The sequence below is a fragment of the Grampus griseus genome (assembly GCF_964374135.1).
Source record: "Grampus griseus genome assembly, chromosome: 8".
NCBI lineage: Eukaryota > Metazoa > Chordata > Mammalia > Artiodactyla > Delphinidae > Grampus > Grampus griseus.
This window is the reverse complement of record NC_139002.1, coordinates 8,470,739-8,484,782: the sequence shown is the minus strand read 5'-3', so window position 1 is coordinate 8,484,782 and position 14,044 is coordinate 8,470,739. Positions and strand designations below refer to the sequence as shown.

Genomic DNA, 14,044 nt, shown 5'->3' with positions numbered 1-14,044 from the left:
AGAGCTTGTAAGCGTTCTAGGAACATTCTTATATTTTGGAAGAAAGAAGGCAACATACCAATGGAGAACTTAACAGTTAGGGCAGCACAGATGAGAATCCTTATGATATAAATAAAACAAAATACTAATTCTATAAATGAGAAATGGTAAACTGCTCTTCTAATGAAGTAGCTTTTAAAAAATGGAAATTAAGAATCTGAAAAAGAGAAGATGACTTTCAAAATCAAAAGAATTCTCTTCCATATTACCAACAGGGTTTGACTTTAAGAGCAAATTATTTTCTCAAAATAATTTGACTACTTCCCTTTAATATAAGTAATGTTCAACTTTTAAGAACGCAGAAGTAGAAAGTTAGGAAGCCACACCGAAATACAAAGTCTATCCTTTTGGGGATATGAGGATGAACGGGGTATCAATCGTAATATTTTTATTTGGTGTTTGGAATAGTTTCATTTGTTATGTCTATTCCTCCAGTAACTTGGGGGAGAGGGGTTCTTGCGCTCATGTATCAAAACAGATCCCTCCCCTCCACCCAAAAATGAGGGCGGGGGACAGGGATACTAATAATCTGGTGTAATAAAATAGTTAAAAGAAAAAAATAATAAATTTCTGAATCTACTTTTATAGGATATTTTACCAGAAATAAAGATTAAAGGAAATGCCTTGACTGAATCTGAGGTTGCTATTTAGCCAAAAAAAAACCCAGAAATAAAACCACTAAATCGGGCTTCCCTGGTGGCGCAGTGGTTGAGAGTCCCCCTGCCGATGCAGGGGACACGGTATTCGTGCCCCGGTCCGGGAAGATCCCACATGCTGCGGAGCGGCTGGGCCCGTGAGCCATGGCCGCTGAGCCTGTGCGTCCGGAGCCTGTGCTCCGCAACGGGAGAGGCCGCAGCAGTGAGAGGCCCGCGTACCGCAAAAAACAAACAAACAAACAAACAAACAAAAACCACTAAATCAATTTTCCCTTACTAAGTTGATTTTCCCTTACTAATTTTCCCTTACTAATTTTCCCTTACTAAGTCTAAGTCCCTTACAGTATTTTTAACAAAGATAATAAACAAACATTACTTAATAAATAAACATCACCGTATTTGTATATACTCCTATATAAATCTTCACACTTATCTAAAATAAAAAGAAATGCATATGGGCCATGAATTAGCCTCAGGCTTACATATACATTTAATAATAAACACATTTAAGCTTTTTAGTAACCCAGAGTTAGGTAATAAATTAGGCAAGATCATGAGAGACCTGGGATTTGAACCAAGTTCTCTCACTCCAAGTTGAGTACTCTTACATACGGATTCTAAAATTCCTCTTTGGTGGTGTGTAGTCAGCATTTTATTCCTATCATAATTTCCAAATTCAGAGATTTGTAACATATCCTCACTGAAAAAAAGCATGTTCGGAAAATATTTATTTTCAAGACAACAAAAGGAATAAATTATACGGACAATGATGGGAAGGCCTGCGAGTGCCCAGAAGCACTCCTAAGAGATCCTTAATTTGCTTAATGAATCAAAGTTTTAAAATCATTCCACTGGTCAAACAAATCTTAGAAACGTCTTTAGAAACCATCACTATCGTCGAAGCATTAAAGTCGAAGTTCTTCATAGGATTGAGATGAGGAAAAGCTTCAGGCCCAAACTACCATTCTTCTCCTCTTACCTGGACTCACGGAAGAGCACAGAATCGGGAGAGTAACATAGAGCAGTGTCTGTAAGGGTCCAGCAACTGGATGCATAGCGCCAGATTGCAGAAGCGGGCAGGACAGACTTCCAGGGCAAAATCCAGGCCTTGGCTTACTAAAAGACATCAAAAAAAAAAGGAAGAAATTCTAAAGTACAAAAACAGTTGGAATTTTTTATCTGAATAGCCAGCCCGAGTTATGAACACAGTGGCTGCCCTCTATTTTGAAAGCTCCACATAGACTGCGTCAAATACAAGGTATTCAATGATCCACATCTTCCCAATTCACAAGCTAATCTCTAGACGTTAAATTAAAGTTAGAAATTCTGCTCATTCTTCCAAGATACTAAGACCCTTATTTTACACAGAACCAATCGTTCCAAATGAATACGTAACGGCCTTTAGCGCCTTTCTCTTTGTACATCTCACAACCATCTAAAACTCAACACAACTCAGATGCATTCCTCCTCTATGTTCCTTAAAACAGAAACAATAACAACAAAATAATAACTAACGTTTATATAGTGCTTGTACGAGCCAGACACCATCTCAGTGCTTTTCATATATTAACTGAACCTTCACGACAAGCCTATGAGTCAGGTACTCCTGGCTTTCTTCCCTTTGTTCAGATGGGGGACTCATGGATTGTGCAGAGAATACCAGGGGCAGGCTTGTGTGGGGATCGAGTTTGTCTGCAGAAATCCAAAGACCACTGTGGTGAGAGTGGGATGAGCCAAGTAGAGAGCACACAGGAAAGCCGGGCTAGACCCTGCCCAGCTTCAAAGGCCACGCTGAAGGTTTTGGCATTTATTCTAAATGCGATGGCAGACCCTTGGAGGACTTAGAGAAGGGAGGGATGGGATCTCATTATGCTTTAAGGAGATCACTGGCTGATGGAGACTAGACTGAAGTGGGGCCGGGATGGAGGAGGGAGACCAAGTGGGAAGTTACAAGATCGCTGGGGAGAGAGATGAGCACGTGGTGGGTGAGTCCAGTGAGTCAGCTGTGGAGGTGCTGAGGAAAATCACCGGCTTCAGAACATACACTAAAGCTTAAACCAAGCTGATGAAGGTTTGGATAAAAAGTGTGAGAGAGGGCTTCCCTGGCGGCACAGTGGTTGGGAGTCCGCCTGCCGATGCAGGGGACACGGGTTCGTGCCCCGGTCCGGGAGGATCCCACATGCCGCGGAGCAGCTGGGCCCGTGAGCCTGTGCTCCGCATCGGGAGAGGCCACAACAGTAAGAGTCCCGCGTACAGCAAAAAAAAAAAAAAAAAAAAGTGTGAGAGAAAGAGCTATATCAAAGACAACTCTTAGTTTTTGGTGTAACAGAATAAGTAAAAGTTCTGCTTCCTGAAATGGGGAAGACTGGAGCAGGGGAAACGGCTGAAGAGGAGGCTGCTCAACAGCTGTGCTTTGGCCACGGAAAGTCTGAGATCTGTGAGGCATCCGAGTACCAGTAACTAGTCGACAGTTGCATATAGGAGTCTGGAGCTGTGGGAATAAGTCAGAGCTGAAAATGCAGGTGTTACATGTACTAAAGCCTTGGCGCTAGATGAGCACTAAGGAAAATATGATAGAGGAGGAAAGATACTCCAACCTTTAGACACTGAATAGAGGAGAAAGAAGTAATAATGGAGACTAGGAAGAAGTAGCCAACAAAATAAGAAGAAATCCAGGGGAATGTTGCATCTAGGGAGAAAAATGGAAAATATTTCTGGAAGAAGAGAGTAATCAACCCATCTCAAACACTGCTGAGAAACAGAGTAAGATAAGATGGCATCAGAAAGCCATGAAGAAGACCATGGGTGATACAGCAAGAACGGTTTCAGTGGAGAAGGGACAAAAGTCTGATCAGTTCAGGATAGGATGGGAAGGGAGGAAATGAAGAAACAGGCACAGAAAACTCCTTCAAGGATTTGCTATAAAAGGGCAGCAGAAAAACAGAGAGAATTGCTGGGGATGGATGGATGGCAGCCATGGAAATGTTTGTTTATGTGTTTTTTTAATATAGAGATAATATAACACATTTACAAAGTTAAAAAAGTTTCACAAAACCCAGCACTGGTAAGGATGTGCGTAAAAATCACTATAATATCTCGTTGGTGAAATATAATTGGTAAATTCCTTTTGGAAGGAAAATTATTCATTCATGCAACAAATATTTACTGAATGTTTATTATATGATGGGTACTATTCTAAGAGCTGGAGATAGAGCACTTAAATATATATGTAAGTAAAAATAAGTAACAGACAAAAATGTATACCTTACATTCTGTGGGAGAGATGGAAAGTAAACAAGATGAATAAATTAGCAATATTCACAAGGTCCATGCCATCCTCCAGATATGGTTCATTCCTTCTCTGTGCTACTCCTACACCTTGGTCACTATCTACCACTGCACTCACTACTGTGCTCTGCAATTTACCTGGTTACATAACTATGTCCTCTTTGAAGGCAAGAATGATGTCATATCCAACTTTGCAAATTCTAATGCCTAGCAGAAAAGAGGCACTTGATGTTTCTTAAAATGAAAGGAATACCTTAATGTAATGTAATTCCCAGAAGTACCTTAGAGAGTAGTATTTAATGAGAACTGTTATCTCTACTGAATTCAGTGTAACCTAGCTATATTTTTATTCTTTCATTCACTTATGCATTCATATATATGATTTCAAAAATTAGCAAACATAAAGTAAGCGCCTACTGTATGCCAGGCACCATGCTAGGCTAGAGATCCAAAGAGTGGTTATTGTGTCGACAAATTCTCCCCTACATTCCTGCTTGGCCAGGACACAGAATCTGACTACAGAATACAACAAAATGTAATGCCAGAGTTACATTAATGACATTTTAGAAATGAGAATTCTACGTGTGTACTCATCTGTGAAAAGAAAGGTTAATTCTAACCATTGATAAAACTGGGTAGTAATACAAAGTAAGGCACCTTAAGTATGGCTTTGAATAAATCAAATATCTCCCAGGATCTGCTCACTTCTCTACACCAGGTACTCCAAAATCTCCAAGTTGCAAACTCAAGTTTATCTACATCGTGGACTATCAGTTCGAGGAATGCCTTTTAAATGTTTTCTTGCTGAGCTCTTTTTTTTTTTTTTCCGCGGTACGCGGGCCTCTCACTGTTGTGGCCTCTCCCATTGCGGAGCACAGGCTCCGGACGCGCAGGCTCCGCAGCATGTGGGATCTTCCCGGACCGGGGCACGAGCCCGTGTCCCCTGCATCGGCAGGCAGACTCCCAACCACTGCGCCACCAGGGAAGCCCTTGCTGAGCTCTTCTAAAAGTGGGAGAAAATACTCTGGTACCACCCGCTGGCAGAAGGGGCCATCTGTGTGAAAACCTTTTTGGTTTATTTGAATTCTTCCCTTGGTTCAAGGGTAAGAACTGACACACCATTGCTAAGCAGTCACGGCAGAGTAAACATTCAAACAACTTGTTAACAGGAGGCACCTTCCTGAGGACAAGGAAGAGAGTTTCTTCCTTTTGCCAAATCTTTCCTCGACTATTTATTTATTGAAAAGCAGTGAAACAAATTCCAGAGTCAACTTTAACCCCAGCACGTGATCTAGTGAGTTACTTTACAGCTGTCCTTTAAAACATCACAGCTCATTATTGCTACCTAAATATTATCACACAGGAATGTGCCTATCTTTCTATTAGGTTAACGTGCTGTCAGTTGATTTGAGAGGTTGGAAAGAAATTATGACCCTCACAGTCACTGACTAAATATTTGTTGACTTGGTTTATATTTCTCTGTGGCAAGCCTGCTCAGCTTGTTAGAAAATTGTGATATTCAGGACAACAACCTGGGTTCTGTTGCTCTACGGGTCAGGTGGCTTGAAATTATATTCAACAGCCACCAAGAGCAACCTAGGTCCAACCTCACAAACAAACATCCCTGACCATAAGGAGGGTTAGAGGATGTATAAGTCAGGGTATATGCATTAGCACTGCTGGAAAGTTATTCAATACTATGTCACTTTCAAAAGTACTATATTTGTCGAAAGAGGAAATGTCTTAATAATATTAGTGCTATTGCTACTTGACTAGTTAAGTTATTGGAAAACAAAAAATATATTTTAACATACATATCTAACATCTATACATAAATATATGTGTATACTATAAATGTACATAAGTATATACAAATTTTATATATTTTTAATCTATATACACATACATATAAATATGTATCATTTCCCTGCACTGCTCGCAAATGAACAATTTGTTTGGCCAAGTTTATCATAACTGAACAAGGTTCCTGCCATCTTCTCACACACAGATCAGTGGCTTTAGCACGTATGGCATCTTTCTTACCCACAAAAATTTACCTTGGCAAGGGAGAAAACAGCCCTAATTTCCTCTGCATAGAAACTGTTATCCCATCCTCCTTTTCTGATCTGGAAACAGCGGCCAGCGGAGAAAAGGTCCACAGTAAGAGGACACCAGCCCACCCCACCACACATCACTTGCCAAGGCTGTCTGACCTCTGTTCTAGCATACGTACCATTCAAATATTCTCATGTAAAAATTCAAAACAGAATTTGGATTTAAATCATATCAGATAAAACAGAATTCTGATTTAAATTACATTGCCATTTTTCAGACTGCAGTGTTTTTCTCATTTAGAATATTTTTTTAAGCATCCAATGTGGTTAACATAATGCCAGGTGATATTCTAAACAAAATATTCAAGGTTTTCTTTCACATATTCTACAGTGAATATGCTATTTTATCAAGTAGAAAATTGTTAACAGAAAGTTTCTACAAATACTCAATGACAAAGAAAATCACACATTTAGCATAAAAATGTGGAATGAATGTACAAAAACAAGGCAAGTAAGCATGACAATTCTATCACCTAAAGGTAACACATCAATATCTCAATCCATTTTCAACTAATCCTTTTCATATGGTGTATATTTACATAACTGAAGATCATAATATATATGGAATATAGTTTTAAATCCTGCTTTTTTCATTTATCACCTAATGATCATGTTTATTAAAATTTTTCATAAACATAATTTGTAACAGCTATAGATACTTATTGAATGTAGGTATCAACACTTAATTTGCTTAGCCATTCCCTATTGGTTAGGCTCCACTTTTTTACATGTGTGTGCATATGTATATTTTTGGTTTTGTGGGGTTTTTTCGCTATTACAGATAATACTGCTGTGAGTATCTCTGTCCATAAATCTTTAACTGCTCTTCTAAGCATGTCTTTAGAACCGACTTTTAAAAGTGAAATTATTGGGCCAAGGAGTAAAAACATTTTTAAGACTAAATATATAGATGGTTGAGGTTGTCGTCCAAAAAGATGGCAACAAGGCACAAGTTGATCCCCATCAACCGCCACCAGCACGTGGGGGGACCCCTGCTCACCAGCAGACTGTTTATTTCCTTACACTGAGGTAAGCGAAGTGTGGATATCAAACATGAATTTGAGAAATTAATTAAAATATTTTATAGGGCATAAAGCAACATTCACTGTCTAATCTGTTAGGGGTTTCTCTAACAATATTCGAAATTTATATGAAAGTAACTGCAGAAAGAATAACAATAATGGACACCGCAGGCTACCCTGATCAAACCTTGTCCATCTCTGAACCTTCAATTACAAAAAACACCATGGACACAAAAATCTCTGCTTTTTACCCAAAATTCACTTCAAGTAAGTTAAGGGGTTGTGTGTTGAGGTTGTTATACTGTGTGATTTTAATTTATAACGTGTATTTGTCTGAAAAGCAATTTGTACGCGAGAACTGCTGACAGACGCTTTCTGGCAATATTTGCTGGCGTTCAAAATAGTAAGTTACCATTCATTCCCAACCATTATCCTCTCTTGCTTACTGCTTTCCGTGTCCATTAAGCATATATATACCCCTACGTCCCTAAACTACTAGAGGTAGTAAAATAACTCAAGGACTTGGACTTTAAATTGGGTTTGATCTTGCCTTACTATTGGACGTTGGCAAAGGCCTGATCAATTTCCCATGTGAAAAACAGAACCATCAAGGCTTATCCAACTCACTGGTCTCAGAAGGAGTTAACATGGTCATGAGGAAGTTCTTCTACCTCCTTCTTATACTCAGAGGAAGTTAAAGGCCAACATCCATTATTTTCACTGCAGTTCTGAGTGGCTGACTTAAGTGTCTGAGAAGATGCTCAGTGGTCACTTTGCTCCCAAGAAAGCACCTGGTAGTACAGTCTCTTCAGAGTACAAAAAAAAAAAAAAAAAAAGAACAAGAAAAAGAACAGCTAAGTGTAGTATCCCATTCAACCTACAAATCAGGATCAGGGGATAACTCTTTCCTCCATGCGGTAAAAATCTTTTTTTTACCCATTCTCCTCCCCATTCCCCACTCTCATATGGCCCAAATGCTGCTCCTTGAGTCCTGGCCTAAAGACTAGCTGGTATCTCCTGAGTTACAGGGCTTTCTCTAAGCCTTTCCTGCATGCCTACAGAGAAGGCAATTTGTCTTGCATTACAAACTGTACTTTTAAGCCATCCCAGGCTTAAGAGAATTTCTGTCGGCAAAGGGAAGCTAAAGGTATGCCTCGTCTCAGAATAAGAAAGGAAATAGTTCCCTAACATTTACTTAACTTATTGTTCAGGTTGTGAACTTCATGCTTTTATAACCCCTTTTCAACATGCTGCCAGAATAATCCTTTGGGGAAAGTCCTGAATTTCTAGATTTGATTCCTCTGTTTTTAAAGGAACGCCTTTGCTTTCCTAAGGATGATCAAAGCTGTCTCTCTGAACTATCCCCTCCCTAGACTCCTATATCAGACTTTCTTATAGTTTTCTTTGAGGCTTAGGGAATAACTGGGATTAATTTGTGAACAAAAACTCAGCTTTGGGATCAGTATTGTTCTTCAAAATAGAAAATTCTTTAACTTAGTTTTCTTTTTTAAAGGCATCATTTTCTTCATGAAATAGTAATTTCCTTCTTAAAAAAAAAAGATTGATTCTTACTTTCAAACCCTCTATTTCAAAACATCCTATTTCTCAATTGTTGAGAAAAAATGAGTTTTCAGAAATAACTAAACAAAAGAAAAAATAAAGCATGTCTACTTTAATTTTTTTTATTAGGTACTGATTAATTCAGCACAATTTCAGTTATGGAAGTCCAACACAATATATACTTTTTTTTAACCTATTGAACCACCTTGACCTTAATCACATCCAGCTTTAAATCTCCTCTCAAAGTTTTCTTCATTCTGAATATTTGAATAATTTAGCTAAGAAGCAAACATTTCCTGCACAGATTTCTCAAAGAATCTTACTGTTTCCAAGAAATATTCATCCAGTCAATTAATTCCATACGTAGGGCATCTACTCTGGGCAAGATCCTGGGAGGGTACAAAAATGAGGAAGAAGAGGAAGGTATAATTCCTGAACTGAAGGATACTGCACCCTAATTAGGAAAAGAGGGCTTGAATTAACTTTGGAATAAAGAAAATGATAATAAGTAAATGAGACAGTAAAAAGCATTAGAAGGATTCAAAGCAGAGGAATTCATGTTTCATTCAACAAATACTTAGCGCCTGCCTACTACGTATCAGGCGCTGTGCTATGCTGGAAACTTAGCCAGGGAGAAAACAGGCAGCGTAGCTGCCTTCAGGAGGTTTTGAGTCAGGTGAGGACAGGTGACAACTAAAGAAGCTGTTCAAACACAGCCTCACCTAACAGAATGACTAAATGTTTTGCCACAGGGGCTCCTGTGAAGTTATTCCATGTTGCAGATGGCTTCTTTTTATTTGGTATAAACTTTTATATAACTTTTTCAATCAGAAACTAAACAATGGAACTTTGATGTTACAGCTTCGGTCAAAGACACACCCACCAGCGGGGATGCATCATTTCCACAACTGGTGGAACACTTCGCCGCTTAGCCTTTATTTCGCCATAAGGTGCTTTTGTGTGCTGTAACTTTAAGTGCCATGTGACTGCAAGATAACTACATGCCTTTAGAAGACTTCCTGTCTCCAAGTCCACTTCCCGACTCCCCCACCTCTGAAGGACTTCCTCACCAACCCTCCTTCACCAGTCACCACCCTCAAGTCTTCTCTTTCTCCTTTGCTGAGGACAATAAAATCACTGCAATATATTTAGGAACAAACTATTCATTTACTTTCAAAATATTGTTTATCACCTACACAAATTTGTTTTTATTGCTTAGTTGATTTATTTTTCTATCTGTGAAAGCAGTGTAGCTCTCTTGGTTTGGGAGGGAACACATGATTTTTTTTCCCACCAAAATCAATGAAAATGGCTTTCACTAAGAAGCGAGGCTTTTTAGTGGAATTCCCTGGCGGGCCGGTGGTAAGGACACAGTGCTTTCACTGCCGTGGCCCCGGTTCAATCCCTGGTCGGGGAACTAAGATCCTGCAAGCCACAGGGCATGGCAAAAAAAAGAAAGCAGCAGCAGCAAGGCTTTTAGGAAATAAAGGTTTTCAGGAATTAAAGTGCGTAAGTGAGGAAGGGATAGGTGAGCCCCAGAATAAAGCAAGTACAGGTGCTGCAGGGAAAACAGAAGGGTTACCCAACCAAGACTCGGCGGCTGAGAAGACTTCCCAGAGGCAACGATGATTCGGTGAATCAGGTGGAGAAGTTCGGGAGGAGGGAGGACAAGCAAGGGGAGGGACGTCTTCCAAGCAGAAGGAAGAGTCTGTGTGCAGAACCAGAGGCAGAGAGCAAGGAAGAATGGGCTGGAGAGGGGAGTAAGGACGGGATTGACAGGTGACAGGTAAGGCACATAGGTGAGTAGAAGCTAGAGCATAAAGAACAAAATAAATCAGGTTAGGGTGCTTGGCTTTTTTCCTGAGAGAGGAGTATGAACAGCTTTGAAGCAGGCCAGGGACAAGATCAGACTTGTGCCTTTGAAAAATCATTTACACTGCAATGTGGCGGATGACTGAAGAGGGTTAGGAGGCTGCTGTGAAAGAGAACGGGGACCTGTACTAGAGAAATATCAGGGGATAAGTGTAAAAGAGTTAAAGTGTTAAGACATGGACATATTTAAAAGCTATTGGGTTGGCCAAAAGGTTCATCCAGTTTTTTCCATAAGATGGCTCTAGTAACACTTAGTTGTCTTTAACTTCATTCGAAACAATTTTGTTAGATTGTACGTGACAGCTGTCACGTCAGCGTGCATTTAAAAAAAGACATCAAAATTGGTGAATTTTTGTGTAGCCATATTTAGGAGGTAGAATTGAATAGGACCTGGATAGTGAATGATGTGCATTGGGAAGGAATACATCTCTTAGACATCTTTGGAATCCATCGTCTGTCCACTTCTGTTTCCCTACTGCTTCGGCCATAAAGAAAGGCATGAAACCTGCTGTCCGGATCTCTCATTTGGACGAGCGAGTTCGTGGATGCCGTGCCTTCACTAAGACAGGAAACACACAGAAGCAGCAGGGCTCTCCGTGGTTTGTTGTTGCTGTTTGGAGAATGGAGAGGATGCATCTTAAGGTGTGGAGCTAATGAGCTGAGTTGGAGAGAAGAGAAACTCTAAGAAAGACCTGGCAGGCAAGCGGAAAGAAGCCTGAGTGCTTAGGAGAGACGAGGGAGGCGTCTGCACACAGAGGAACTGTTATCCCTGCGGGGGAGGGGCCTCGAGCTGAAGCCTAAAAATAAAATACAATACAATCGCCTTTCAAAGGGTAGCCATTCCTCACTCAGAATAACTCATATTATCAATACTACTAATAAAAAAGATTTTTGAAACCAAAAAGGAAAAGACAGAAAATGATATTCCAGGGATGGAATCAGACACTCAGACTTCCTAAAAATGAGTTTCCAAATGTCGCTGAATTTCACACCCATATACCTTTCAAAGGTACCACAGTGTAGGGTAACCAGACGCATTCCTTCACTAAAGCCTTTGATCAGTGACAGTCTTCATGCTGCCCACATGGGGTCCCGAGAAATGAGAGTAACAGCTGGCAGGCATCCTTCAGTGGTCTGACTGGAGGCGTGGGTAGGGGCAGGTGGAGGCGGAGGAAAGGAGAAGGGAAGAAAGTGCTTTCCTAAGTTCGGTGGCAACAAACACACCCTCTAAGAGTCAGCATGTTCATCTCTGGGGGCTATTCTCGGTGCTTTTAGAGACTAGAGAATCCCTTCAAGCAGTCATGTGCAACGACAAGGATGCGTCCTCCGACCTGCCTCATAGCTGGGACGCAGGACGAGGAACGTATATATCTTGTGAAAGTAGAGCTGCAGAATGTCCAACACCCAGGCCAGGTCAACAACTGGCAGAACTCCCTTCTCACCAGAACTCAGTCCTCCTTGCCGTGAGAAATGCAGCACTCTCGGCGGTCCCCGCTTCATGAGCTCGGAAGGATCACGCAGTCAGGAGGCTGAACATTTTTTAAAACGTTGACACCTACAGACTTCACAACCTTCCCCCACTTCTCCTGAGTCTCAATCAAGTCAGCCAAGCATGCACACTGATCCTGCTGCTTGCAGAAGCATTTCCTTTCACTGTGGACCATCAAAAGTCAAGGAAGAAAATGGAAGTGACTTGGAGTTATGGCACCAAAAAAGGCCAAACGAGCAAAGAAATAATCAACTCCACATGAGCCACTTCAGCTCCAACACAATGAAAAGGGCCTAGGACTAACCCCAGGAAAGGTCACGGAGATCAAAGGTCACAAGCAGAAAAAGGCAACAGTGAGGGGCTGCCAGCTGCAATAGGAGTCAATGTGGTCTTAATTACACTCCAAAAGGGAAGGGGTCTGAGTGAGAGCCAGTTGGGTTCTATTCACAATATTTGTGTGTTTAAAAAAAAAAAAGTCAAGTGTTCCTGTTCCACTGTCTTTCAAAGAGGCTATTTCTTCCTGCTTCTAGAGCACAGGAAACCAAGAATTGCAGAGATAAGATAATTCTGGCATCCACAGTGAGCTGTACAGGAGCGTTACAAATATTTAAAAGCACAGCTGCATACAGACAGTGAAATTCTAAAAAGTGACTCGGGAGAGATTATTAAAAACACAGAATACAGCAAGTTTCAAGGGGATTACTCTGCAAGCATCACAGAATCAACACTTGCCACAGATCCAACTCTCAGTAGATGTTCAGGTTTGTCATCGGAACTGGCTTCACGGGAAAAAATAAGAGAGCGACGGGAACCGCAAAACACATGCCAAATGCAAAATCTTAAGTTTGCAAGGAACCAGCTAACCCTGAACAGGGTGATATTATAAAGATCCAGACAGACACCTGGCTAACCGCCTTTGTTGGAGAATGAGGAGGAGGAAAGTGACGACATTTAAAGAAGAGCTCTAGATGATGTGTTAGGTAATAAAATTAATAGAGTTGTTAATAAGGCCAATGCCTTGCTCAGACCTTAACAAATGGAACAAATTTTCCCAGGCCATGATGAAAGACACCCTCATGGGGTTTGGTTTAGATTGCATTTTCATAACAAGGAAATAAGAACTGAAGGAGCAACTCGTTTCCATGAAATATATTCTAATGTATACAAACACTGAGGAAAAAGCAAAATAAGAAAAATTTAGAAATCTAAGAAAAAATATCTTTGCTGCAAACAAACTTGAATAATGCTGGTTGAGCACTGGACCTCCTTCAGGATGATTTTTATATTATATGACCTGCTGAATTATGAGTTTCCTAGAGACCTGGAACATAGCGATACTAGTTTCCAAGTACCTCTTCCATCTTTAAACTTGGCTGCATAAATTAACTGAAGGGGTCTAGATTTCTCAGGAGGCCTGCTTTGTTCAAGCTGGTGATGGGAATTAGGTCAGACACGGCTTCATCAAAGCTGTCACAGCACCGTGTCTGTGCACCAAGCACTGAGAATGGGACTCTTCAAACACGTTCATAAGTTGGCACACAAGTCAGTCACAGATTCCTGTGCAGTTAGTACGCAATCCCCACAAACAGATTGAGAAACCTGAAGATAAGTAAAAATGCACATTGGTCTGCAGAAAGAAAACTTGCATTTCCGGAAGCTTCGATAGACAGATAAAATCAAAGAAATGATCAAGATACAATGCCTAGATGAAGTGAAAACAGAAAAAGAGATCAATTAAGACTGGGATATCTTTCTAAACACAGCACAATATAGCATGAAGTTTTAGTCCAACTGGAGAGCCTGAGACGCAGTTTTAGCATTGGGTCCAGCCTGTCCACCAGAAATGAAGCAAAGCTTGTTGGGACAACTCTGCTGGGCTGCACGTGTATCAAGCAAGAGCAGCTGCTTCGTGACATTATATTGGGCAACAGTAAACAGGATGGTCCAAAGAAAGGATTCAAGGACACACTGATACAGGAGACACACACACACATATACAATACA

The 14,044-nt window shown here is 40.6% G+C and overlaps 1 protein-coding gene across 1 annotated transcript in view; it reads right to left on the bottom strand.

The window, feature by feature from the left end:
- Positions 1-1,822, bottom strand: part of CDON (cell adhesion associated, oncogene regulated) — a gene marked incomplete at its 5' end in the record, with an annotated part of 59,478 nt that extends 57,656 nt beyond the window's left edge. Inside the window, one exon of the mRNA XM_082660549.1 lies at positions 1,675-1,822. Coding sequence (XP_082516675.1) covers positions 1,675-1,822 — 148 coding nt within the window. The remainder of the gene's footprint in view (positions 1-1,674) is intronic.
- Positions 1,823-14,044: the final 12,222 nt, after the last annotated feature.